General features: G+C 30.5%; 12 protein-coding genes across 12 annotated transcripts; 6 read left to right on the top strand and 6 right to left on the bottom strand.

Moving 5' to 3' along the window:
• Positions 1-86: 86 nt before the first annotated feature.
• T552_03223 (hypothetical protein) lies at positions 87-3015 on the bottom strand. The gene is made up of 9 exons (XM_018371734.1): positions 2953-3015; positions 2288-2905; positions 2056-2233; positions 1709-1997; positions 1356-1641; positions 1241-1308; positions 971-1199; positions 695-909; positions 87-645 (listed from the first exon to the last, which is right to left on the bottom strand). Exons 2-9 carry the CDS (start codon positions 2412-2414, stop codon positions 133-135), a joined length of 1905 nt encoding a protein of 634 aa, XP_018224529.1. The 5' UTR covers positions 2415-2905; positions 2953-3015; the 3' UTR covers positions 87-132.
• A 1481-nt stretch (positions 3016-4496) lies between these two features.
• On the top strand, positions 4497-5652 carry T552_03222 (hypothetical protein). The gene is made up of 4 exons (XM_018371733.1): positions 4497-4635; positions 4689-4880; positions 4936-5015; positions 5058-5652. The coding sequence occupies exons 1-4, from the start codon at positions 4543-4545 to the stop codon at positions 5605-5607; spliced, it is 915 nt and encodes a 304-aa protein (XP_018224528.1). The 5' UTR covers positions 4497-4542; the 3' UTR covers positions 5608-5652.
• Positions 5653-6375: 723 nt separating this feature from the next.
• T552_03221 (hypothetical protein) lies at positions 6376-9128 on the top strand. The gene is made up of 10 exons (XM_018371732.1): positions 6376-6442; positions 6484-6871; positions 6921-7671; positions 7720-7873; positions 7929-8260; positions 8305-8426; positions 8473-8562; positions 8607-8684; positions 8731-8793; positions 8843-9128. Exons 1-10 carry the CDS (start codon positions 6426-6428, stop codon positions 9077-9079), a joined length of 2232 nt encoding a protein of 743 aa, XP_018224527.1. The 5' UTR covers positions 6376-6425; the 3' UTR covers positions 9080-9128.
• A 473-nt stretch (positions 9129-9601) lies between these two features.
• T552_03220 (hypothetical protein) lies at positions 9602-12663 on the top strand. Its single transcript, XM_018371731.1, has 4 exons — positions 9602-10028; positions 10074-10431; positions 10485-12125; positions 12176-12663. The coding sequence occupies exons 1-4, from the start codon at positions 9648-9650 to the stop codon at positions 12616-12618; spliced, it is 2823 nt and encodes a 940-aa protein (XP_018224526.1). The 5' UTR covers positions 9602-9647; the 3' UTR covers positions 12619-12663.
• Positions 12664-12906: 243 nt separating this feature from the next.
• On the top strand, positions 12907-13346 carry T552_03219 (hypothetical protein). Its single transcript, XM_018371730.1, has 3 exons — positions 12907-13014; positions 13067-13185; positions 13237-13346. The coding sequence occupies exons 1-3, from the start codon at positions 12948-12950 to the stop codon at positions 13300-13302; spliced, it is 252 nt and encodes an 83-aa protein (XP_018224525.1). The 5' UTR covers positions 12907-12947; the 3' UTR covers positions 13303-13346.
• Positions 13328-14194, bottom strand: T552_03218 (3,4-dihydroxy-2-butanone-4-phosphate synthase). The gene is made up of 4 exons (XM_018371729.1): positions 14111-14194; positions 13824-14066; positions 13592-13759; positions 13328-13543 (listed from the first exon to the last, which is right to left on the bottom strand). Exons 1-4 carry the CDS (start codon positions 14145-14147, stop codon positions 13374-13376), a joined length of 618 nt encoding a protein of 205 aa, XP_018224524.1. The 5' UTR covers positions 14148-14194; the 3' UTR covers positions 13328-13373.
• Positions 14195-14334: 140 nt separating this feature from the next.
• Positions 14335-14778, top strand: T552_03217 (hypothetical protein). The gene has a single exon (XM_018371728.1). It carries the CDS (start codon positions 14381-14383, stop codon positions 14732-14734), a length of 354 nt encoding a protein of 117 aa, XP_018224523.1. The 5' UTR covers positions 14335-14380; the 3' UTR covers positions 14735-14778.
• T552_03216 (hypothetical protein) lies at positions 14767-16802 on the bottom strand. Its single transcript, XM_018371727.1, has 5 exons — positions 16604-16802; positions 16135-16335; positions 16002-16091; positions 15807-15947; positions 14767-15763 (listed from the first exon to the last, which is right to left on the bottom strand). Exons 1-5 carry the CDS (start codon positions 16754-16756, stop codon positions 14813-14815), a joined length of 1536 nt encoding a protein of 511 aa, XP_018224522.1. The 5' UTR covers positions 16757-16802; the 3' UTR covers positions 14767-14812.
• A 417-nt stretch (positions 16803-17219) lies between these two features.
• Positions 17220-17594, top strand: T552_03215 (hypothetical protein). Its single transcript, XM_018371726.1, has 2 exons — positions 17220-17373; positions 17442-17594. Exons 1-2 carry the CDS (start codon positions 17266-17268, stop codon positions 17547-17549), a joined length of 216 nt encoding a protein of 71 aa, XP_018224521.1. The 5' UTR covers positions 17220-17265; the 3' UTR covers positions 17550-17594.
• A 170-nt stretch (positions 17595-17764) lies between these two features.
• On the bottom strand, positions 17765-20800 carry T552_03214 (hypothetical protein). Its single transcript, XM_018371725.1, has 11 exons — positions 20743-20800; positions 20670-20689; positions 20537-20617; positions 20409-20487; positions 20127-20362; positions 19953-20071; positions 19100-19904; positions 18764-19045; positions 18190-18719; positions 17971-18143; positions 17765-17923 (listed from the first exon to the last, which is right to left on the bottom strand). Exons 1-11 carry the CDS (start codon positions 20762-20764, stop codon positions 17811-17813), a joined length of 2460 nt encoding a protein of 819 aa, XP_018224520.1. The 5' UTR covers positions 20765-20800; the 3' UTR covers positions 17765-17810.
• Positions 20801-20883: 83 nt separating this feature from the next.
• T552_03213 (hypothetical protein) lies at positions 20884-23416 on the bottom strand (the record flags this gene model as incomplete). The annotated part of the gene is made up of 9 exons (XM_018371724.1): positions 20884-21019; positions 21086-21628; positions 21674-21802; positions 21855-21956; positions 22000-22050; positions 22096-22150; positions 22200-22392; positions 22440-22559; positions 22697-23416. 9 exons carry the CDS (start codon positions 23414-23416, stop codon positions 20884-20886), a joined length of 2049 nt encoding a protein of 682 aa, XP_018224519.1.
• A 28-nt stretch (positions 23417-23444) lies between these two features.
• T552_03212 (hypothetical protein) lies at positions 23445-25229 on the bottom strand (the record flags this gene model as incomplete). Its single annotated transcript, XM_018371723.1, has 11 exons — positions 23445-23474; positions 23500-23546; positions 23576-23725; positions 23748-23805; positions 23839-23921; positions 23974-24125; positions 24241-24321; positions 24365-24451; positions 24502-24585; positions 24634-24783; positions 24964-25229. 11 exons carry the CDS (start codon positions 25227-25229, stop codon positions 23445-23447), a joined length of 1188 nt encoding a protein of 395 aa, XP_018224518.1.
• Between the last annotated feature and the right edge of the window lie 233 nt (positions 25230-25462).

Here is a 25462-nt window from a genome sequence, read left to right as displayed (position 1 = left end):
AACAAATATAATATTAAAAATCATATCAACATTTGCATTATGTATTTAAATATTTAATTATTTGTTCGCTAAATAAATTCAGTATAATGTTTACAAATACCACAATAAAATCCCTGTTAATTGAAAGCATACTTATACTAAAATTGGTTTTAAGATAACACTGGATTTTCTTTTTTTAGTTTCAGCATCGAAATTTTCATCAGGAAAATGTAAACGAGTTCGTTTATTATTCTTTTTAGAAATCTGGTTTATATGAGACATAGTATGAGCCTTAAGATTATCAATAGTATTATGTCTTTGCAAGTTAAAACCAGTATTTGAATTAATTAAATTTGTAGATTCTGTTAAATATGATTTTTTAACTATGCTTTGAGTAGAAAGATCTTCATCATCTGTTGTATCAAGCTCAGCATTATTATAATTAATATCATTAATTTCTTTAGTACAAAATTCTTTTGGTATATTAGCATCTTGTAATTCTGAAAGCGGAATAGCATTTATATTAAAATTAGAGCCTTTTAAAGAGTTAATATCAGATGAATTGGCAATTGAAAGTGCATTTATGGGTATTGAGTTATCAATAGAAGCATTAGGATTTAGAGATTTATCATTCTGAAATGAAGTGTCATCATTACCTTTTTCATACTATATATAAAAAAAATTAGTCATAATAATAATGTTATTAAATACTAACATGATGACTAATGTTTAAAAGAGGTTGAAAATATTCTGAAAATAAGCGATGTTTATTTTCAGCATTTTTTACAACAACCATTTCATCATTCATATTTGAACGTCCATTTTTTTTTGCAGAATTCGTTTTCGAAGTTTTATTTTGAGTGATATTCGCTATAAATCCTTCTTGCAAAAGTCTTTTCAAAACTCGACATGCATTTTGACGACTACATCCTATTAAATGATAAATAAATAATGATTATTTTGTAAATCTATTTTTTTATTTAATATTTACCCAATCTGTTTGAAAATTCAGAATTATTTTCGGGTAACCCTTCTTCCCATACAATCATAAGAGCTCTTCTGAACAATGCTAGATCCTTCATGTTTTCGTATAAAACAGGCTCGAATTTACGAAGAAGACAAGAATAACAAGAATGATCATCAGGCAAACGTTCATCCTTACCAGATATAAAACCATAACACCATGCATGAACCCATGATTGACATACATAACATTGAATCTAACTTGATAAGAATTTTTTTCTTTATAATAATCGTATACCATATCACCACTATCTTCGGAAACATCTCCACATTCACAACGTATTACATCATTATCTTTAGCGGAACCTAAATTTAAACTTATTTTTTATCATGTTGTTATTTCTAGTATGTACCTTTTACGGTATTTCTGAGACAACATAAACGCTTTTTTTCCTCATTAAGCTCAAATGCTTTTCGAAAATTCAGGGTTAATTTGGATAAATTTTTTTCTACAGAAACGATCTTGGTTACTTCCGATTTTTTCGAGTTCTTTTCGCATATTTTATCGACTTTTGCCTTATCTCCATCCTCAAATGATGACTTTGACCGAACACAAGATGCATTTTGTGTCAATTGAGAAAAGTTAAATTCAAGAGGCTGTGTAGCTTCAAATCCCGAATCTTGAGTATGTGTTGTAAGCTAAAGAAAAAAAAAAAGAAATATATTAAATACTTTTTTTTTTTCAAGAAAAAGAAAACAAACATACCATTTCTTTAATAGCCGCATCCTCCTTTTCGTAACGCTCATCGACATATTTTAATGATTGTTTAGGTATATTATTTTTAGGTAAAGATGGCAAAAGTTCTGGACAAGATTGATGTTTTTTCGGCGAATCTAAAATAATAATATTATCCCCTTTTGGAGAATCTTTCAAAGGCTTTTCCTCAGAAATATCTGCTTCAGCGCTTATTGTTTTCACTTGTTTATCCTGATATTCTTCAAAACTTTTACATTCGGATACGGCATCAGCTATACTTGTAATTTTAAGGGTTATCCTATTGAATTAATAAATCTTTATGTAAAGAAAAAAAAAAATATTAATGAATCTCTTACGCATGAAACCCCGTATCAATAGATCCTGCCGTTTGCTTATAAAAATTAGTATTTTCCGGATCTACTGCAAATGTAAACGGCTTTTCCATTGTACAATCACGAAACATTGGAGGTTGATAATCCTGAGGCGTTGCATCCGTATAAAACAATTTCATTGTAATATATCGATTTTTATTCTCTAAAATCCAAATTTAAATCCCAAAAAAATAAAAATCAAAAAAAAATCACCTACCTGGCAAAGGAGAAAGATTTTGTGTCAATGTAATCAAATTCCTTAACAATAATTGTATACATCTTTTCGCATATTCCTCTTCTACACCAAAACTTTGTTTATCCCCTTTAGAATTAACAACACTCATAATAGGCCTTTTATCCTGTCCACAATATGCAAAATTAAACGTATATGACTCAAAAATATTCGTCGAATCATTCGGATCAAAATATATGGCAAATAATATCGATCTTAAATATTTCTTCGATAATGCATCATAAACCCCTTGATTCTGAATAATTATAAATTTATAATTTTATATAAAATTCCCTGAAAAACCAGATAATCCAATAATAAATCCGCCTCTTCTGAAAACCCTCTTTTTATCCTCATAATCCTCGTTCCTGAATTCGCTACAATAGACGTTTTACTCGACTTTTGGTTGTATCTTTCCTCTGAAAAATTATCATCTGGGAAAAGTCCCCTATTATCCCCATTTAACCACGCATATATTACGATAAAAACGCGCAGAATTCACCTAACATATAGAATACACCCAAATGACGCTTCTATCATCGTTTGGATCAATTGTTGTGATGTTGATCCTGTTGTATGCGTCTTAACTGACGGTCGTTGTAGCTTAAAATGTCATAAAAATACCCGGAAAAAAGCCAATTAAGACTTACCTGCATTTGTGCCGACATATTTGCTAGAAAAACCCCGGTTTTACCGATTTTTATGCGTAAAACAGCTTTATTTCTGAGACGTTTTTTTTACTGATTGTCGAAGCATTAAATGTCTTATATAAAGGCAATCTATAAGAGGTTGTAAAAAAATCGAATTAAACAGGAGTTTTGTGTTTAAAGTGATTAAAAGTGATTAATAATTCGTTTGGTTTAATGTGATAAGGCTATTTATTGGTTATAGTGAATTTAGAGATATTGTCTATGATAGAGGTATGTATAATGATTGACAAGTTTTTTCGGATATTTCGATTAGAAACATATTTAACCAGAAAAGAAGTTTCTATTGTATCAAATAGTGCCGTTATTTTTGCTGATTTATGTATTTTTTTTTTAATATTTTTTAAAAGTTAATCATTTTACAGCCATTTTCAAATATCAAGTAAAATTGTTACCAAATATCCATTTACTTGATAGTTTTTATCTCTTTGTATTTGATTTTTTTATAGCCTTTGTCTTTCCTTATATTCAGAAAAAAAAAATACAATTAACCTATTATTATTAAACCTCCATTTCAAATATTAATAATTATTGCTTTTTAGAATATCAGCAACTTAAAAACGCTAAATCTTCCATTATTTTTCTTTTAGTTAGTATTGTTATTTATCTAAGGATTTTTCTACCCTAACCGTTAACCATCGTTTACTATATGAAAGAAAACCCACAGACTATTCCAAAAAGCCCAGAATCTAGAATAAATCTATCTAGCTCATTAAAGCTCTCTATAACCCTTAATTAACCTTTTATAACCTTTTATAACCTTTTATAATTCACTTATCCCTTTTAAGTACATTTTATTAACCATTTATACCGTATTCATTTTATCATTCATTAACAGACATCTAATAAAAATTTTACCATAAACAAAAAACAGCACTGATCTTCTTCCCAGCTACAGATACACTCTTCACAAGTAATTTAATGTCCTTACATATTTTTAAAATAATTTATAGACATCACCGAAATAAATATATACATCTTTGCTTCACCCTAATTATTTCTTTCAAATTATTATACAAAAGATCCGTGCCCTTCTTCTCCCCATTCTTTCCATAGAAATATTTCCATTGCATTTGCCTTATTATCTTGTACTTTTATGAATTCAGTTATTTAGTTATTTTCACTAACCATTGTTTATTCTTTAAATATATTTAGCTCCTCCTTTAGTAAAGCCCATAGCGCTCATGTATTAGTGCTAAATTACCTAGAATTAGACAATGCTTGATGCAATGGATTCTAAGTGCACTGTCAAACTAAAGTGTAGATCTAAAAAAGGAAAAATGTTGCAATAAGCCTAGAAGATTGTTGAATATATTAAAGAAAAATAGAAGAAAAACATGTTCCATTGATAATGTGCCTTCTTGTTTATACCCTTGTTCTGCTATTTCATAAGAAAAAGCTAAATTATAAAGGTGTACATAAGTGTGAATCATTAAACCATTGAGAGCCGTGGTACGGTGATCAAACAAGATACTCGAGGTTTTTGAGGATAAAAAGGAGTAGTCTGTTTCGTTACAAGTCTCTGGAAGACTTATGGATATCTTAGAATTGATTAACTTGAAACATAATCACCACCGGGCTAATAAGGCACGTCCTTATTTGTGTACTTGGGAAGGATGTACAAAGGTATGTTAGTTGTCAAGAGATATTGAGAGTTTAGTTGAAATTTTTTTGTTTAGGAGTTTGGACGCCGGTCAGATCTTGTTAGACACAAGAGGATCCATACGAATGAGCGTCCATATCTATGTAGCTATCCATGTTGTGGCAAATCGTTTATTCAGCGATCAGCATTAACGGTTCATGAGCGAGTTCATACAGGAGAACGTCCACATGTTTGTGAATGGCCCAATTGTGGCAAATGTTTTAGTGATGTAATAATATTTTTTTTGATAATAGGTATATTGGCTGAAGAAATGTTATTTCTAGTCGAGTTCTCTTGCCCGTCATCGTAGAGTTCATACGGGCAAACGCCCGTATCTTTGTGAGTATCCATCATGCCTAAGAAGGTAATTGAATGGTATATAATGGGTTTATTTAAGTTGATCCAGCTTTTGCCGTAAAACTACACTTACAAAACATATACGACGTACTCATCATGGTCGATTGAAGCCGGACGAGGTAGATTCAAATGCATCAAGCTCGTCCTATCCATATATTTCACAGGAAACATCACCATTTTTAATAAAAAGCATTCTTGAAAACCCGCAACATTATACAACACAAATGTTATCGTCTATTTCTTTGCCTCAGACAAATCTGGCACAATACGAGCCATTGACTCCTCAATCCTCTGTTTTACGGGATATAGATGATGATTTGGATCATATATCTCCTCAACCAATTACATATATACCTTCACAATATAATTGTCTTTCATATTATCCTTCATCCTTAACATTCAACCATACTATTTCACCTTCAATCTCAGTATGTTCTCAGAAACCTCAGGATGACTATTTGTTTAATTATCAACATGTTATTAATGCAAATATATCGCCTTTGCGTCATGAATATCCATCTCCTCAATTGCAATTGGTTCAAGAAGACTCTTCTCTTTGGGATTGGTCCAAAAATCTTGGTTCTTTCAAAACAATTTAGTGCTATGATTCAATTGCAATCTCTCTAACTAATCTTCTATAATCTTTCTACTATTTCTTGCAAATCATAGGAATCAACATTATAAATATGACTGATTTTTAACTAAATTATTCCATTTTTACAACTTTCATTATCTCATCTATATTCAACAAGATTTCACATGATAACCCTCTTCAAAAACAATTGTATATACATTTATTTTATACATTTAATTTTATGATTCAGGTTAGAATCATTATTTTTTTTAAATATTAATTACAAATTCTTTGATCAAATGTATAAATTCATTCTATTCTAAAAATAAAGAACAATTTTATATGGAGAAGAGATAAGCAGGATTTATAACCAGGAGCACCCAGCCCTAACCCGTAGCCCTCGAACCCTAACCCTCAGTACTAACCCTTAGCGCTAACCCTTTCGATTATAACCCTAACCCTAACCCACAACCCTAACCCTAACCCACAACCCTAACCCTAACCCTTCTTTAACCTCGACTTGACGACTAAATTATTTAAGGTTTCTTTACGAGGCAGATTTTAACCCAATTTTAACCCAATTTTAACCAGTTTTTAGCCAGTTTTTAACCCGTTTTTAACCGGATTTTAACAGAATTCGTAATTTTTTTATAAATTTTCTTAGTTTTTCTTAGTTTTTATTAATTTTTACTAGATTTTATTGCTTTTTCTTAATTCTACGCCTCTTATACGTCTATTATACGTCTCTTATACGTCTATTATACGCCTATTATTTGGCCTATTTAACCTGCTTACAATCTTTATAAATAAGTTATTTTATTTAATTCTCTTGAAATACTATGTATGAGTGGAGGAATACAGTAAGATAAGGGGTTTTTATAAGGATTTATTAATTAAAGAGGGTTTTTTTGGTTTCTAAGTGTTTTAAGAGGGGTTTTGGTAATCTAATCGTCGGGGCGATCGGAGGCGGTAAAAAGAGGGTTTATTCAGAGAGGGTTTTTGAAGGACTTAGAGGAGTTCTATTTGAATGTAATAAGGGTAAAATTTTTGTATTAATAGATTCTCGACGGTATACAAGAGAAATCCAGCAATTTAGAAAGATAAAACAAGTTAAGACATGTTTATCAGGAAATCCAGGTGTACGAAAAATATACACAAATGAGGCTAGTATTTTTGGTCAAAGATACTATAGAACATCAAGTCAAAGTTATAATTGTTATCTTGCGGATTTGGAGGAAAAAGCAAATGCATCGATGAATGATCCTAAACAGCAATATTTGTATTATAAAGTATATATTACTATGTTTTCTAAGAGATTTTTTATTTCTAATTGAATAGTCGTTGTTAAATTCATATCCTGAGTTTATAATATCACGATATGAAGACACAGGAGCGGCAAGAAATAAAGATTGCGATTTGATATATGCAAAAGCACTGGAAAGTACTGGACAGATGGAAAAGGCGATGTTAGTACGAAAACATATAAATTCGGATCTAGGAAATACATATTCAGATAATAGTACACAAAAATCGGAGAATACTCATGCAAATACCCAAGAAAATCCATCAGGAAGTAATGCCAACAATAATCAATTATTATCTAATTATTCGAATATGTCTATGGTTCAATCCTTTTCTCAGAATACTAAAAAAAATCCTATTTATGTTGTGACAGAAGAATCTCGTCAGACCAAGATTTTTAAATGGGCAAGATTTATTTTATCATTTACATTTGTTGGATATTTGATCGTTTTATTGTCTACAATATTTGCAGAAAGTGCAGGTGTCTTGAGATCATTAAATAAATCTCAGGATATTGAAGCTTCTGGTGATAATTTACCTGATGTAAAATTTAGTGATATTTGTGGTGTTGATGAGGCAAAAGAGGATCTCCAGGAAGTCGTTGATTTCTTAAAAAATCCAGAAAAATTTACAGCATTAGGAGGGAAACTTCCTAAAGGTGTATTACTTATAGGTCCACCTGGAACAGGAAAAACAATGCTTGCAAAAGCTGTTGCAAAAGAAGCAGGTGTTTCTTTTTTTTTCATGAGTGGAAGTGAATTTGACGAAATGTATGTTGGGATTGGTGGTATCTCTTTAATCATGTTTTGAATATCATCTCTAACATATATACAAGCAAAACGTGTACGTGAATTATTTAATATTGCAAAAAACAGATCTCCAAGCATTGTATTTATTGATGAATTAGATGCTATAGGAAGTAAGAGGAATCCAAAAGACTCCGCTTACATAAAACAAACATTAAATCAATTATTAGTAGAGTTAGATGGGTAAGTTATTTTATACAAGTATATATTGATTTTCTTGGTAATATGTTTGTTTAAGTTTTTCCAATAAGGAGGGTATTATTATTATGGCAGCAACCAATTTTCCAGAATCTTTAGATCCTGCACTTATTCGTCCTGGTCGTTTTGATAAACATGTTATTGTTCCTTTACCTGATATTCGAGGAAGACTTAGTATTCTTAAACAACATACTAAAAAAATAAGGATGGCCAATGATATTGATCTTACTGTTTTAGCTAGAGGTACACCAGGATTTTCCGGTGCAGATCTTCAAAATTTAGTTAATCAAGCTGCGATAAAAAGTAGCAAATTAAATTCTACATATGTTTCTATGAAAGATCTTGAATGGGCACGAGATAAAATTCTAATGGGTATTACAAATCATACATTTTAAAATAAATTAATAATATTTAAGGTACTGAACGTAAAAATGCATTTATTACTGAAGAAAGCAAACGAAATACTGCATACCATGAAGGCGGACATGCTCTTGTAGCCTTATATACACCAGGTGCAATGAAATTACACAAAGCAACTGTATTACATTTACAATATTAGAAAAAAATTCATTAAATTATCTTAGATTATACCACGTGGAAGCTCTCTTGGAATGGTTATGCAATTGCCTGATATGGATAAATATACCGAGTCTAAAAAAGAATTTTTAGCTAAAGTTATTCATTTACTTTCTAATTATTAATATTGATTTCTTGTTAGATAGATGTAGCATTAGGTGGTCGAGTTGCTGAAGAACTTACACTTGGAAAGGATAATATTACATCCGGATCCTTAAGCGTATAATTATTTTCTTAAAACTCTTTAATAATACTAATATAAAAAGGATATTCAAAACGCTACTGCTATAGCAAAAGCAATGGTAACACAATATGGAATGAGTGATAAAGTTTATTCATTTATTTACTTCTTTTTCTTCTTCTAATATAATTATTTAGGTAGGACCTGTTGCATATGATCAGGATTTGTCACGTTTATCTTCTTCTACAAAAGCACTCGTAGAATCTGAAATAAAAACATTATTAGAAGAAGCACAAGCACGTGCTACAAATATTCTTAAAACACATAAAAAAGAACTAGATCGCCTTGCAAAAGCTCTTATTGAATTCGAAACACTTACTTCTGATGAAATAGAAAAGGCTATTCGTGGCGAAAAAATTGATCATTTAGATTAAATTGATCTTTTAGATTAAATTGATGCATCTTTTCCTTATCATCTACGAAATACATCTATTTTCAAATACTAAACATATATAATAATTACAAATCAAAGCTTTCTTCTGATTTTAACAGCTTAAATATCTCTAAACTATCTAATATTTTCTCTTTCAAATAATGACATATTATAAACTTTTTCCCCCTCATTAATTACTTATTTCCTCATTATTTCTACTCATTTTCATGTATTTTTTCCTCTGATATTTCTCAGACATTTTATAAGGGTTTGTATACTGTCGTTAACCCTCTGTATTACCCTCTGGCGACAGACGTACCAAACATTTTGAAAACGGGAAAAAGGGAAAATATAGGCAATAAGGGCCGTAATTGAGGTTAAATAACATAAATTATTGAATTTATTGATATTTAAAGCCCAGTTTGCTTTTTTTCCGGGAAAAAAAGTGACATATTTAAGGCATCTAAGGAATTAATAAGCATCAACAACTATACGCACTAGATATAGATAATTAAGAGATATTACGGGTTAATGAAGAGTTATTCTTGTTGGTATAATCATTAGGAATCATGGAAACCCCTTTGTCCCCGGATTCTAGGCAGAATTTGAGTGTAGAAGAGGATAAAACACATTTAATTATAATACCAGAAACATCAACTCATACGTATGAAGAACATAAGGAAACTAAGTATGAGAATACGCCTACGGTTGCCCAGTTTTCCCTTGGGCCTATTACACATACAACGGTAGTAACAACGACAACAATAACAACCACGAATTTCCCGCCTATAGTGTTTTATCCGCCGAAAAAAAAGAAGAATTTTGATTCTAAACAGTATCCGCTTTATGATGCGCCTACGCCAGCATGTTTGAAGCGGTTTTGCTTTGATATTGATGGAAAACCGGCATATTTTAGGGAAAGCGATACGCCGCAAGAATCACTTAGTCAGGTAAATGATTAGAGGGGATATAATAGTGAGTTTGATAAGGGCTAGATGCGGGAAGATATGGAGCGTCTTCAGAAAAACAATACGGTGACTATAGTTGTTAGGGGGGGAGATGAACAAAGATTTGAAAAAAAAGATACACGAATTGTAGAGAATGAGATAGGATTACCGATGCTTCAGCCGGAATCCGTCTTAGGGGAAACATCATATCAAGGAATACATAATAATTCATTAGTTTCATATGAGGACGAGACGTTTAAAACTAGGGTTACTCATAAAAATACGTCTAAACATGTAGAACATGAATCCTTTTGTTCAAATATTGAAGAAAAAGGTTTTCAGAATATTGTTGATGTTGATCCTTTAGATATTTCTAATGCGAGTTTAAACAAAAATATTTCTAATGGTAGTATAAATATTGTAAATGATATGATATGATATTGATATTGATTGGTTTAGAAGGTTCACAGAATCAATTGCCTATAGAATCTAATCCGCCGTCATATCAACTTCTTCCTTTACCATCACCATCACTTTCTCCAGTTATAACTACTTTAAATTCGGAAAATGAACATTACTATACTGCTCGAAATAGTCGTTTAAACACAACAAAAGCGGTTCATTGCAAGAACCAAAAAGAAAATCATGAACAAGTAGACATAAAGGAAATTAATACATTTGTTTTATCTGACCAGGGAAATTCCATAATTCGAATTCCGGAAATTTTGAATATTTTTGATAATTTACCGCCTAATATTCAAACATATCTTATACATCATTTGCTTCGTCGATGTAATAAAACAACTCTACAGATTGTTGCAAATCTGGTTAATCCAACGCTTAAACGGGATTTTCTCGCTCTTCTGCCATTTGAATTAGCATTCAATATTTTGAAAGAATTGGATGTAAAATCGTTATGCCGTGCAACACAGGTATCAAAGAAATGGAAACAAATTGTTGATGCAGATGAATGGATTTGGAAAATGCGTTTTGATGTAGATGGTTTTAAATTACGGGATAACGAGCTTGATCAAATTGCTTCAGAAGGCTGGGTTCCTCAATGCGAGAATTCAAATGATACATCTTCAACACATACGTTAAAAGAAACAAAGCATGTTATGCATATTAATTCGAATATATATTCCAAAAAATCTGAAAAAGCTTTGAATATTCAGAACCAAAAGCATTCTCTTGCGGAGCATAGAGAAACTACTGAAAAATATTTTCAAAAAGTAGAAAATAAAGAAAGCGATCTTATTCAAAAACAACATTTATTTAAAGCATTATATAAAAAACATCATATTATTCGAAAGAATTGGATGAGCCTCAATATAAAACCACGGCATATTTCTTTTCGATGTCATGACCGCAATGTTGTTACATGTTTGCAATTTGATGCAGACAAAATCATTACAGGCTCTGATGATAGTAGTATAAATATTTATGACACTTCAACAGGAAAACTTCGAAGAAGATTGCAAGGTCACGAAGGAGGTGTTTGGGCATTACAATATTTAGGTAATTCTTTAGTATCAGGTTCTACCGATCGTACGGTTCGTGTTTGGGATATTGCTAAAGGTGAATGTACACAAATATTTGAAGGACATATTTCAACCGTACGTTGTCTTCAAATTTTACCTTCTACAAATATAGAATTTGTTCATAATGGAACTAAAAAGCAAATAAACACTTCAGTAATTGTAACAGGATCACGAGATTCCACATTGCGTGTATGGAGACTTCCACAACCTGGAGAAGCTCATTATAGACCATCACCCCCTTCTTCTCCAAATGCTGTTAATACAGATAGTACTAATGTATCTACTAATCCTTATTATATAAGAACTCTTGTTGGTCATACAAATTCAGTAAGAGCTATTTCTGGATATAATAATATTTTGGTTAGTGGTAGCTATGACAGTACAGTTCGAGTTTGGAGGATTTCTACAGGAGAATGTATATGGAGATTAGTCGGTCATTCTCAAAAGGTATATAGTGTAGTAATTGATTCAAAACGAAATAGATGTGTAAGTGGAAGTATGGATTGGAAAGTAAAAATTTGGAGTCTTGAAACAGGCACTTGTCTTTGGACGTTAGAAGGTTTTTTTCAATATTTATTCGTCATTAAAAAGTATATTAAATATTATTAGGTCATAGTTCTTTAGTAGGTCTTTTAGATCTCTCATATGATTATTTGGTATCTGCAGCCGCTGATTCTACACTAAGAATATGGGATCCTGATACTGGGAAATGTATTCATGTACTTTCTTCTCATACAGGAGCTATAACATGTTTTCAGCATGATGAAAATAAAGTAATTAGTGGTAGTGATGGCCTTCTTAAAATGTGGGATGTTCGAACAGGGCGTTTTGTAGCTAATATACTTACTGATTTATCGGGTGTATGGCAAGTTCGCTTTGATGAACGTCGTTGTGTCGCAGCAGTACAAAGGGATCATATAACTTACATTGAAGTTTTGGATTTTGGAGCAGCAGCGGATGGAGTTCCTGAAGAAGAACGGGGTCGACGAATTATTGTTGATAATTCATCGTTAATGGATGATTTGGCTCAGACAAATAGGGAAGCAATCTAAAAGAATTTTTTTTTAGTTTTCTAAATACCCAATACCTCTAAGAATATGATTTAAATATACAAATCATTCATCTAAAATGGAAAACATATGAATACTGTTTATCAAAAAAACGATTTTTATATTATTATATAAAATATCAATTCTGGCTTTTATAGCATGCAATGTAATGTGATCATTAATTTTATTAAATTTATGAAATTACTTTTTTAAAAAAGCAATACAATTTATTATATATATCTCATTAATCAGAATATCTTATTTCAAACTATTCTTTAAATATTTTATAACTTTCTTATTATTAAACTTAGATTTTTTTCGAAAATTAAAAAATGTCTGTAATTCCTCATTTTCGGTTAAAAAAACTAAGAGTAAAGCCCCAAAGAAATCGCACAATTAGTATATTACTTGTTTCTTTCTAAATATGTTTTTTTTATAATTTTTTTATTAGGCCCATGTATGACCGAAATGAGTGCAATGCTTGGATGTTGGGCAACTCATGGAGGTGAACCTGATGTAATAGCCTGTAAAGCTTTTGTAGATGCTTTAGAAAATTGTATGAAAGAAAAGGTACTTTTTGGTTTTTTTTTTTTTTTTTAAACTAAATAAATCAACTTAAAGACTCAAAAAATTCAAACAGTCAATACGATTAATTATCATCTTTCGCGCTTGAAAAAATGGTTGTAAAATGTAAAATTATGTAAAATAATAGCATCTTATTATTAACACTATTTTTGTTACCCTTGACAACGGCTATATTAGTGATAACCATTAGATATATATTCTACTAAAGAAGAAATTGTAATCATTTTAATCTTATATTTTTCTGAAAATATTTCACAATCTTCTTTACGTGCCATTGATCCATCTTCTTTTAATAGTTCGCCAATAGCAGCACCCATTTTTACTCCACTTAATCTACATAATTCTATATTTTTTTTAATTATATATAATATAATTTATTTTAATTTTGTACCTATAGCTGCTTCTGTATGTCCTTGCCGATCTAATAATCCTCGTTCCATTGGCCTTAGTGGGAAAACATGTCCTGGTTTTCGAAACATTTGAGGAGATGTGATCTGAGGATCTACTAACATACGAACAGTTAATGCACGATCTTGAGCTGAAACACCAGTTGATGTATCTATTTATATATATGTATCAATATATATATATATATATATTATAAACAAAAAGGTCAAACTAACCTTTAAAATCAACCGGAATAGTAAATGCTGTTCCCATATTTTCTGTATTTTCACTCGATTCAACCATTAAAGGAATATTTAATTCATTTAAACGCTGTTGAGACAAAGGAACACATATAATTCCAGTAGTATGTCGAACCATAAATGCCATTTTTTCTGAAGTCATAAACTCTGCAGCCAAAACTAAATCTGCTTCATTTTCACGATCTTCATTATCCATAACAAGTACAAAATGTCCATGACCTAAATAATATAAAACAAGGAAAATTAAAAAAAAATATAAGTACGAAAATCGTCTAATACTGCTTCAATTGTATCTGCCATTTAAGCTTTAAAAATAAAAAAAAATCCTTTTTTTTTTGCAAGTCTTAAATAATCGATTATTAAATTTATTTTGAAAATTAAGAAAAAAAGATAAGAAATATCGTTTAATTTTTCTTATACGACTTGAAAAAATCACTTTATTTGATGCGTTTTTTTAATCCGTTTCAAAGAAGAAAATAAGGGTTATATACATATATATATATGTATATATATGTATATGTATATATATATTGATGCAGTCTGAATCATTCTCGGCTTTACCGACATTTAATGTTATTTCTTTTAAACGTTTAAATACTTGTAATTCGATTACATTTCTTTCTGAATATTTGCAAACGTCTAGAAGAATTAATATTCATAATCCAGTTGAAAATAATGTAAATGAATCGCTTGAAACTCAATTAGCATTTCGAAATACAAATATTAATGCTCAATTATACAAGATCCAAGAATATCTTAAAAAAACATATGAAGATAGAAAATTATTGAAAAGGAAAAAGAAGCAAGCCTTAAAAAAAGTAAATAAAGAGAAAAAACAAATCAAAGAAAAAAAAGGAAAATCTTACCGAGATAAAAAAGAATGTTAAAAATTTGAATTCACCTTCCCTTTCAATAATTATATAAATTATAAGAATATTTTTTAAAAAAATTTTGCAGAGAATTAATCAATCAGGTGGATTTGATTTGTCTAAAGTATTATATGAATCAAGTTTATTATAAGAAAGGTTTTGAATTTTATCATGAAATTCAAGAGAAGAAGATTCTTTTGAAGTCGCAAGTGCTGATGAAAAAATATTCAATTTTCGATTAGTTTTTCCAAGAGGTCTTCCTCGTTTACACGCACTTTTTTGATGAAAAATTGAAGTAACTGGTAGAAAACGTGAATCAGGAATCAACCTATTCAACGTATCTTTAGAAATGTTTTCAGTTTTAACGGAAATATTATTATTATTCATTGAAAATGATAAATCGGTATTACCAACTGATGAAAAACCATCGTGAAACAATGCAGAACATTCCATTTTATTTTGTATTTCGTCAAAAACTCCATTTGATTGACATGCTATATTTTTTTCAATCTCCTCAGAATCATTATTCATATTAAGATCAGATTTACGATGCGTCGATGGTAATGATGATATATTAATGGTTTCCTTTAGATCCGATAAATTACCTTGAAGAAATGGAACCCATTTTAAACAATCCGGCTTAACAGGTTGATAACCCTTTTGAACCCATTTATCACATATATTTTGAAGCTTATTTTGATCCACTTTAATTGCATATATCTTTGAAATAGGATCATGCACTAAAGCATCTAATCGCTCTAATGTTGATATTATATCATCTGGTGTCATCGATGTTCTTTTAGAAATTTCTTGTATACTTGTTGGTTTCTTTAGATTGCACAATTCATAACACATTTTAATCTTCCAATAATTTCTATACGAAACTAAACCCAAATATGATAATGGTTTTTCCGGTGTTCCTATTTTACCCTCTCGTTTACTTAAAAGATAACTAAATTCAATCAAAAAATTCCCATATCCTTTCCTTTGATAAACAGGAAGTGTCAAAATACATGAAACATTATAATCACTATTCGATCGCTTTTCCTTTCATTTTATTAGCATATTTTTCCCCTCTTTTTCTTATTACTTTTGAAAAATATCCTACAAAATGACATCCAATATCATCATATTCCGTAACAATATAAAACAAAAATGGTTCAATGTCATAATACAGAGTTTTTGACTGTAAAAACATCTTTGATAGTAAACATAAATTCTGACAATATATCTTTTTCACTCTATCTATCTTTTTATTCCATATTCTTATTATACATAAACTTACCGTGCTTTTTCTTCCATCAACTTCAAACACTGAAAGAGTCCCATCTCTATATATTTCATCTCCTGGTGGACATTTCATAGGACATTTTATCTATTCTATTATTATCTTCTTATTCATGGATCACGTGACTTACTCGATGCCTCCAAGCTACATATTCACTATTCATATATTTAAGGCAAAATTCACAGATATAAATGATTTTATTATGACTATATTCCTCTGGATATGGCGAAACATACCAAGCATCTATTTCGAAATTTCCAAATTGAATTGATTGTATAATTCCTTCTGAATTTGTATTACTACTAGCACGACGTTCTCTAGCACGACGTGCCTTATCATGTTAGTAATTATATTAATAAGCCTTATCATATACGCGCTTTTATACGTCATATATATACTTTTATCCGGGGTATATGCGCCCTTATCTATAATGTATACATTTCTATCCGTATTATATGCATTTTTATATGTCGCGTCCTCATAACACGTATGTATAGTACGCATATAGTACGCATATATGACGCATATATGACGCATATAATCCATATATATCCCAAATATCATGCGTATAATGCCCGTATAAAGTATTATTGACATACCTCTGCTTTACGACTAGCTTCAACAAATCCTTCTCGATCCTCACTATCCGGTACCGTTCCTGACGTATCTGCTTCTTCAACTGATAATACACCCCCAAATGTTCTTTCAATAACACTTTCTCTTTGACGTTTTCTTAGTTCATTTATCTCCATCTTAAGGTTAAGATAAAGAGTATTGAATGATCTATAAATAAGTTGTATTGAAACAGGATGACCTATCAAGTCCCTAACCCTACTCCTAACCCTGTATTTACGTGAACCCTAACCCTTGCCCTTGAACCCTTTAAACCTAACCATTTAGACCCTAATCCCTAACCCTCGGTGTCAACCCTTATATTTAACCCTAACCCTGACCTGGACCTGACACCCTAACTTTCAACTAACCTTCAACTAACTCTTAACCCTTTATTAAACCCTTAATTAGTCTTATTTACCCTTAGTTTTACTCTACTTTTACTCCACTTTTAAACTCCATTTTAAACCTTATTTTTACCCTACTTTTACCCTACTTTATCCTCCTCTTTCTCTATAAAACGATTATAAAAACCTTTGTCTTAAATAAAATCTCGTAAAAAACCCTTTTTTCCCTGTTTTCCCTTATAAAATTTAATAAAAACCCTTAATATTTATTATTTCGATCAAATAGATCAAATATCATAGAAATGCCGTTGCCGCATGAAGCACTATTGCCTTTCTGTATTATTATTGGTATGTTTGCAGTGACAGGAGGACTTTTATCAGCAGCTAAACATTATCGTAATGAAGGTTATGTATGTAGCCATATGATCTAGAAACCTAAGTATATGGGGTTAATACAAGATCTCTAATATTAATGAAGAGTCCTCGATATTCATTGGATCAATGGGATAAACAAATGATGGAACGGGACCGACGATTAACGGGGTCTCTTCGTAAGCAAAGTGATGCAGCTCGTTATCGTGTATAAACCATTTGCAAAGGACAGATATTTGTAATAAATTGGAGGTGAATATTAGAGTTGAATATTGGAACTGAATATTGTTAATAAATATGAGAATAAATGTGTAATTGAATGAAAAATAATTAGTTTGAATAAAGAATATCTGATTTGAATGTATATTATATGATAAATATGTATTGTATGATGAATATGATTTTGTATGATGAATATAGCTTTGTATGATGAATATAGTTTTGTATATAGTGTAGAATAAAATAGTATGGATTATTAAATTTTATCTGTAAAACGAAAAGGTTCGAAAGGATAGCCTTCACCTTGATAAAACTTAGACATAGCTTCTACCCAATGAAGTCGTAGTGAATGAAGCATGGCACTTGTTCCTAAGAGTGTTAAGAATGAAAGAAAACCTTAAGAAATGATTAATTACCCTCCATTAAACATAAAATTACAATTGTTGAAATAAACCAGAAAGCAAAGATAAAGACTAATAAAATAGCGCCAGTAATGCCAGTTCTTCTAAAGGCGATCTTTAAAGTCATAGACCATAAAACAGCACTCAATTGATTATGTGCAAGACTCAAGGCCCATAATCGAAGATAACTTTATATTATGAGTAAATAAAATAAGGAAAACAGAATAAAGTTACCTTGCACAATGAGATAAACAGCCTAAACAAAATTCAATAGTGTGAATAATTTGATGAATCAATATTTCAGCAAAATCAAAGTGTTCATGAGGTTCTGATGATGATAAAGGTGTTCTGTCAGTATCGGTATCATCTATTGTAGTAGAATAACGATTGGAAACACCTTGATAACCTTGAAGAATAGCTCGATGATGTTCATATTTAAGAACCAATGGCTTTGCAAGTAATAACCAAGGAATACATATTAAAGATAGAATAAGAAGAAATATTTGTACATATTTCTGTCCTCTATATAAAGGTTCTTCAATTTTTCCTGGTGATAAAAACATAAAGATCAACATATTGAGAATACCAGGAGGTGTAGTTTGAGATTTAGACCAATCTACAGACCATTTATAGATTATAGCAAAGACCATATAACCAAATATAGATTGAAGAAATAAAAAAGAAGGAAGAAATTGAGTCCAAATGTCTATTGTAGTTTCAAAGAATAAGTGATTTGTTAATGAAAGCATGAGAGAAAATGACATCTAGGAATTGTAAATCTTAAAATTGAAAAAAAAAGTAAACTTACATGAATAACGCCAAGAATAACAGACATTTTCATTTTATATGAATTTAAAAATATAAGTGCATTTTCAGATCCATGCCATGCACTGTCTATACCAAATGGATAAACGCCGACCTTCTTTGCTAGAGTAACAGTTGAATTTCCTGAAGGTTCAGGCCATTCCCAACCAGATTTAAAGAGACTCATTGGTTTTGAAAAAATATCATTATAAATTAACCCTGTATACATAGAAAATATGCTCATTAAAAGTATCATATAACGCCCTTGAAATGCCATATCAAAAATCTTATAAATATATATTAGAAAAATAAGAATATCATTAAAATTAAAAAGGAAAACCTCTCCATAATTTTTCTTCTCAAGTTTTTTCTCATTTAAACATAAATATAATGCAGCAATGAACATAAGAAACCCATGACCAAGATCCCCAAACATTACACTAAATAAAAATGGAAATGTAACAATAGCTATAAGACCAGGATTCGCTTCTCTATAAGATGCAACACCATATGCATCAACAATTGTTTGAAATGCTTTTGTGAATTTATTAGTAGAATGAAATGTCGGTGGTGTCTTTGACGTCTTAATCTCGTTCAAAATAGATGGCATTTGAATACACGCTTGTTCTGTAACATCTCTTAAAGTATTTCGTACTAAATATAAACTATTAGTAGGACACCATCCTTCACTAATTAAACACTTATGGTTTTGATCATATATAAATAAATTCATAATTTGATAGATCGCTCTTTCCCTTTTAACAATTGTCATCCAATTAACTATATTCTCTGCAATTATTCGTAATTCTGTATAGACAGTTTGTTTAGTATTCTTCAAAATAGACATAAGATCATCAATAGCAAGATTAGTTTCCTGTATGTGCGCACATCTTTTTGAATATCTTCTATCTATATTATATAAAGTAGCACCTAAACTCTCTGAAATCTTTCGAATCTTATTATTAATTTCTTTTCCATGAGAAAATACAATAAAAACATTTTTATCAATAAGTTCATTTGTAATAGGATCATTAATAGGATTAACTATTTCCACTTGATTCATGTAAAGATTTCCACGTAACATTCTCCATAAAATTCTCTCAAATGTTGCCATATGTATACGAGGAATAACACCCGTTGTAAATCTAATAAAATATAAAAATCATTTCGTATATAGCACCAATAGATAATACCCAATACTCGTACCCATTAACCCTTGAATATTAGCCGTATTTTGCTCTGCATCATTTTCCAATAGTGGTGCTGTATCCATATCGTTAATAGATATAGACGACTCTTGAATACAATAATTCTATTATACACTAATCAACCCAAAAATCGAAAAAAAACAACTATTCTTCACTCACTTTACTGAAAAACTGCTCTGTCTCCTCAAGTACATAACGTAATTCCAATAATCCTAAATATTGCTTCTCTAATGTCCGATATGACTCATTTAATGAGCAAATACGGCCCTCAAAAAATGATGCCTTCTCAAATAACGCATCTATTTCATGATGATTAGGCATTCTAGTCATATTATTGCCTTCTTCCGCTGTTATAATCTTAATATCTGTTTTTTTAATTTCTTCATATAAAAATTCTAGTTTTTTCTTAGAAATTAACACTTTACTAGATAAAATAAATACGTAGTTGACGTTCTACTTCATCTAGTCGTCTTATCTCCTTGACAAACGCCCTTTGGAAAACATTAATATTCTCATTTAGCTAAAATCCTTCAATTTTTCCCGGAAAAAAAACTATATATATATATTACATCACAGAATTGAACAATTCCAAGGTCCCCAAGGGCTGATACCGTCATTTTAGCCACTTCTACCGGAAAATAAAACTGAACCTAAACTTCATCAATATCTACTCGTTTTTCTCCGTTCTTTTTCGTATTTCACCATAGAAATCTCTTCCGATCCTATTAAATCATAAGTATGTCTTTAAAACTTCTATTTATACTCTAAAACTTACGATAAAACGTCGAGGAAACCATCTCTTTTTCTCTTAAATTTTATTATCGTGACGAGCGATAAGTGTAAATCAAGTGCGCACGTGACCTTATATATATATAAATATAGAGATGTGTGAAAAAAACAACAAATATTATACATATTAAAGATAAATGTTATTTTTTATTTTTTTTTTAGGTTTCTTTGGAATAAAAGTGGTTCCTTCTTGAAGTTCTTTTTTTTGAGCATCATCCATAGTGTCGAGGTGTTTCTGAGAAGAAATAAAAAACATAACATCTCTAATATTTAAGTTAGATCAAGGTATTTTTTGAAATATAATAGATCAGAAAAGAATAATAAAATACCTTAATTGATCAGACAAATCTTCAATTTTTAATTTTAAGTTATCGGAATGAAGTTGTATTTTATTATTTTCAATGTTTAAATGTTCAATTCGATGCATTAATTTAGAATTCAGTAATTTTTCTTCTTTCCATTCTTTTTCCATACGCCGAGCCAGCTCAGTAGATTTTTCAAGTTTTTTTTCATTTTGAGAATTTAATAATTTTAATTCATTGATTTTTTTTTGAGAATCATTGAAATTGGTTTCTAATTCAGATATTTTTTTCATAAGATTATTCATTTCTTCATTAACATGTTTTTCTGATTCTAATGCTTTTTTTGCTTTATCCATTGCAGCTGCTATCTTATTTTCGTAATAAATTCTTTGAAGCTCAAGTTGAGATGTCAAAAGATATGTATATTCTAGACTCATTGATTCCATTTTTTCCTTCATATCTAAATAATTTTGTTCTGATACAGAAGAGTCAGTATTTGGAGCATAAGAAGTAGATGGAAATTTAAGTAAGTTTCCATCGATTTTATTCGGGATCAATCGATGTACATAACTAAATATTAACTGGTATTATGAATAAAATAGTGTTAGGAAATACCAATCGCCCACATAATCCCATATTCTTTCAGTTTCCATGTCCATGACATAACAATGTCCTGTATTAATATGATGATCATAAGCGTGTGCAAGATCATAACGACCACATCCAATATGTCCACAAATTAAACTAATAAAAGTAAAAAAAAGTGTAAAAAAATAGATTAAAAAAAAAAAAAAACCAAATCCATAAATTTTCTTGAGAATCACAAACACTACATTGACTATTAATCCTAGCGGCATTCAAAACATCCTTTTGTTGCGAATATCGACATACAGGACAACTTCAGGAATTAATATTTAAATAAAATGTTAACTTAAACATACTTATTTTCTCCCCATTTACTTAAGCATTGACAATGAAATGTATGTTGACATCTAGAAAGATCAATTGTTTTTTTCCCTTGTAAATTATAAACATACAATATAGTTAAGAGCCCGGTTACTGATGCATCCATCCTTTCTAAACAAACAACACCTATATTTTAAATGTGAATAAATCGAAGACACAAAATCAAGAAAAATACATGTTGGAAGCTCACGAAGACCAAATGTTGATGATGCAATAGGCATTGTTAACGTAGACATCGTTTGACTCGTTTCAGATATATCAAAAACGGGTAAAATTGAATCATCTATAGAAGATGAAAGTTCCTTTTGCAAATTCTGTTTCGACTGAAATAAAATCTGTTTAATGAAAACAGTATGACATTTTTCCGGCTATATAAAACCTAAATTCAAAAGATTATGATTAAATTGTTCATTACCTCTGTGGAATTAAATGACTTTCCATTAAACGCTTTGTAGAATGCTTTGGCACTTTTGAATTGTCTAAATTTAAGTAAAACCATATATCGATTTGGTGCACTTGTTCTTCTTATTGTTAACTTATAATCAAAGTGAAAAATAATGATAAAAATAGCGAAAAACAGACTGATAAATATTTTTACCAGTTTATTAATATCATAGCTCTGTCTTCTCACTATTCTTTAATATCTTACCTGATAATTCTAAAATGACTAACTTGATTCTTTACATCTTCACCTACAAACCCTAAAAAATCATATGTACTCATATAACTTGGAACCGCAAGAATCGCTACAATCTTATCCTTTGGCGTTAGCCCTTCTCCATCCCATTCTTCCTTGGCAGATAACATGTTTCCATCACGATAAATATGTATCACTCCAAACCCAAAATTTGCAATCCCATGCTTTTGAGTATTCATGTTATCCTCTTTAATTGGAACATATTGTGCGCGTGATATTTTATCATTTAACGGTGAATTAGATGATGTTTTTTCATCTTTAAATAAACCCTCTTTTTGACATTTCACTTTCTTTTTTTTCCCTATTTTTTCCTCCATATCTAACCATTCAACAAATATATATTCTACCCGTGAATCCTCTCCTTTAATAATGTTATTTACTGGGGTTTTTCCTTTATTTAATGAAAAAATATTTGTTTGTTTTTCAAATGTGCTTTCTTTTACACTCCAACTGTATTCTGCCGCACGTTTATATATATCCTGATAATATTCATAATTTTCTGATGGTAACGGCTCAAAAATATCGGTCTTTGGATGCTTTTTTCCTTGTTTTATTTTGTATAAAAGATCTGCTGTAAATGAAGTACCAAAAACCCGTTCAAGGTATATTTCAAGCCAAGGTGTTTCCTCTGGATAAAAACATATGCTTAAACAATAAACACATGTTAACATTTTATCATAAAGACATTCTTTCATGTAATATGGTATTCCTTTATAGATATATCTATATAAGCTTTGGTATTCGAGATCCAGCCTTGTAAAAAATATGAAAAAAATACATGAATAACAAGGTGAATAAATGTCATTCGATATATTGTACTCGAAGCTACATTTATATAGAACCTTTTTTTATACGCCAAAGCCAAATATCGTAAAGCTTGTCCATAGGAATGGCTAAAATAGGGTGTACAGCCTTAACTTGATCAGTAGTAAAGATAGATTGTTCTATAAGATGATCATGATGCCAATTAAATACAGATTCACCTAATGCTGTATCTTTTTTATCTTTTTCAGAATAAAAATAAACGTTTTGTATAACTGAAAGACCAGAAATACAATAACATGTATGATATTGATCGGGATATCTATATTAAATTAATTAAAATAATAAAAAAAACCCTGATATCTTGCTTTTCCGGCTTATCTCTAAGTCCACCCGTTTTATATTGACAACATGTAAGAATAAACCTTCGTAAAGCATCTATTTCATATAATTGTTATATATTTTAATAAATAAATGTCTTATAAAATACCTTTATCAATTAATGGTGTCCTAATATCCCCCATTACGCTCGAAAGAATTGCCCAACATCCTCCAACCCACCATGAATAACATCCATCAACTAATTTATTCGTTCGTCCTGAAAATCCTCCTTCTATTGATGATTGACGAAATGCTAACCATCTCTACCTTACAATTAGAATATTCCCATCCTTTTCATCCCAATTTTCTTGCCATTAATTTAGATATATTAAGATATTGATCAAATATCATATTTGGCTTTCCAATCATAGATAACGATGCTAATACACAAAATGCATAACCACCATGTGCTTCTGCTCCTGGAAATCCTGATAATCCTCCTTCATACGTCTGACATCTTTCATATATTAAAATTATTAATTTATTATAATATAAATCACCTAGAAAGCCATACTGCTGTTCCTTCAATTAATTCTGGCGTCATAAGATTTAATAATGACGCTACTGATAATGCACAATACACCGCTCTAAACCCAATTCCTTCAATAATCTCTTGTTTCATATATTATTTGCCTACCGTGCATCTTTCTCTCCACCTTCATGTATCACAAAGCTTCCATCCGATTGTTTTAATCGCATTATCCAGCAATAAAGACTGGATCTTAGGAAATATTACATTATTTTAAACAATATAAATCTAAAAACTGACCGGTTAATTGTATCATATGCTTCTTCACTCCCAACAATACAAAGTGCCATAACGGCTGCATATGTAGGCGCCAAATGAGCAATTTGACCATGCCCACCACTAAAACCCCCCGATTCTAGCTGTAACGCTGAAATTGACTGTATAGTTCTGCTCTTTTGTTAACCATCTATAATCCATCTATATATCATATATATCATATATGTCATGCTCCAGCATATATAATCCAATGCATATATTCCAGAAAAAGACGCATACAATCCGGTAATCCGTTAAATATACGTTCCAATTCCTCATAGAGAACATCTCTATAGCTATTTCTTTATGTCTTACCTTTCTCTATACTCCTCTACTGATTGTCCTAATAACGCATATGCGCATAAAGTCCAATAAATAATCCAAGGACGAGACGCGTCTAAAGTCAAATATGACTTTGGAAGAGGATTAGTTAATATATTTAATAGATATTCAACATGAGTTTTTTGGTCAAGTTTAGGATTCACTTCTTTCGTCAAATAGGGTAGGCATATTTGCTCTGTTTGGTCTTGAAGTGTTGCTGTTTCCGTTTGAATAATATCTTGTAATATCAATGGGTGCATATATAAGGTAAATTTTAAAATCAATGTGAATCTCTTAATTTATGTGGTAATTTTGTCAATTTATATGGGTTTATATGCTTCTTAGAAGGAGATGGGTGGAGACCGATTATGTGGCGGGACAGCCGGGTGTCCATTAGTTTAACTGATAAGCGGGGCTATTGAAAGATAGAGTGGAGTTAGGGTTGAAGTAGGAGTAGGGTTGGGGTTGGAGTAGGGTTGGGGTTGGAGTAGGA

Source organism: Pneumocystis carinii (assembly GCF_001477545.1).
Source record: "Pneumocystis carinii B80 chromosome Unknown supercont1.15, whole genome shotgun sequence".
Lineage (NCBI taxonomy): Eukaryota > Fungi > Ascomycota > Pneumocystomycetes > Pneumocystales > Pneumocystaceae > Pneumocystis > Pneumocystis carinii.
The sequence above is the reverse complement of the archived record's forward strand: the minus strand, read 5'-3'. Positions and strand labels throughout refer to the sequence as shown.

Bases quoted from the DNA above. Each gene is read 5' to 3' on its own strand.
- T552_03221 (XM_018371732.1), top strand. The intron at 8,563-8,606 runs GTTATTCATTTA...ATTTCTTGTTAG, and splicing joins AAAAAGAATTTTTAGCTAAA to ATAGATGTAGCATTAGGTGG. The intron at 8,794-8,842 runs GTTTATTCATTT...ATAATTATTTAG, and splicing joins AATATGGAATGAGTGATAAA to GTAGGACCTGTTGCATATGA.
- T552_03218 (XM_018371729.1), bottom strand. From the start codon at position 14,147: ATGGCAGATACAATTGAAGCAGTATTAGACGATTTTC. The intron at 14,067-14,110 runs GTACTTATATTT...TATATTATTTAG, and splicing joins AGCAGTATTAGACGATTTTC to GTCATGGACATTTTGTACTT. The intron at 13,544-13,591 runs GTACAAAATTAA...AAAAAAATATAG, and splicing joins ACATACAGAAGCAGCTATAG to AATTATGTAGATTAAGTGGA.
- T552_03222 (XM_018371733.1), top strand. From the start codon at position 4,543: ATGGATATCTTAGAATTGATTAACTTGAAACATAATCACCACCGGGCT. The intron at 4,636-4,688 runs GTATGTTAGTTG...TTTTTTGTTTAG, and splicing joins CTTGGGAAGGATGTACAAAG to GAGTTTGGACGCCGGTCAGA. The intron at 4,881-4,935 runs GTAATAATATTT...TGTTATTTCTAG, and splicing joins GTGGCAAATGTTTTAGTGAT to TCGAGTTCTCTTGCCCGTCA.
- T552_03214 (XM_018371725.1), bottom strand. From the start codon at position 20,764: ATGGTTTCCTCGACGTTTTATC. The intron at 20,690-20,742 runs GTAAGTTTTAGA...ATGATTTAATAG, and splicing joins GGTTTCCTCGACGTTTTATC to GATCGGAAGAGATTTCTATG. The intron at 20,488-20,536 runs GTAATATATATA...GAAGGATTTTAG, and splicing joins GAATTGTTCAATTCTGTGAT to CTAAATGAGAATATTAATGT.
- T552_03217 (XM_018371728.1), top strand. From the start codon at position 14,381: ATGCAGTCTGAATCATTCTCGGCTTTACCGACATTTAATGTTATTTCT.
- T552_03219 (XM_018371730.1), top strand. From the start codon at position 12,948: ATGTCTGTAATTCCTCATTTTCGGTTAAAAAAACTAAGAGTAAAGCCC. The intron at 13,015-13,066 runs GTATATTACTTG...TTTTTTTATTAG, and splicing joins CCAAAGAAATCGCACAATTA to GCCCATGTATGACCGAAATG. The intron at 13,186-13,236 runs GTACTTTTTGGT...ATCAACTTAAAG, and splicing joins AAAATTGTATGAAAGAAAAG to ACTCAAAAAATTCAAACAGT.
- T552_03216 (XM_018371727.1), bottom strand. From the start codon at position 16,756: ATGGAGATAAATGAACTAAGAAAACGTCAAAGAGAAAGTGTTATTGAA. The intron at 16,336-16,603 runs GTATGTCAATAA...TAACATGATAAG, and splicing joins AAGCTAGTCGTAAAGCAGAG to GCACGTCGTGCTAGAGAACG. The intron at 16,092-16,134 runs GTAAGTCACGTG...ATAATAGAATAG, and splicing joins ATGTAGCTTGGAGGCATCGA to ATAAAATGTCCTATGAAATG.
- T552_03223 (XM_018371734.1), bottom strand. From the start codon at position 2,414: ATGAGTGTTGTTAATTCTAAAGGGGATAAACAAAGTTTTGGTGTAGAA. The intron at 2,234-2,287 runs GTAGGTGATTTT...TTTGGATTTTAG, and splicing joins AAATCTTTCTCCTTTGCCAG to AGAATAAAAATCGATATATT. The intron at 910-970 runs GTAAATATTAAA...ATCATTTAATAG, and splicing joins TGAATTTTCAAACAGATTGG to GATGTAGTCGTCAAAATGCA.
- T552_03215 (XM_018371726.1), top strand. From the start codon at position 17,266: ATGCCGTTGCCGCATGAAGCACTATTGCCTTTCTGTATTATTATTGGT. The intron at 17,374-17,441 runs GTATGTAGCCAT...ATATTAATGAAG, and splicing joins ATTATCGTAATGAAGGTTAT to AGTCCTCGATATTCATTGGA.
- T552_03220 (XM_018371731.1), top strand. From the start codon at position 9,648: ATGGAAACCCCTTTGTCCCCGGATTCTAGGCAGAATTTGAGTGTAGAA. The intron at 10,029-10,073 runs GTAAATGATTAG...GATAAGGGCTAG, and splicing joins CGCAAGAATCACTTAGTCAG to ATGCGGGAAGATATGGAGCG. The intron at 12,126-12,175 runs GTTTTTTTCAAT...AAATATTATTAG, and splicing joins TTGTCTTTGGACGTTAGAAG to GTCATAGTTCTTTAGTAGGT.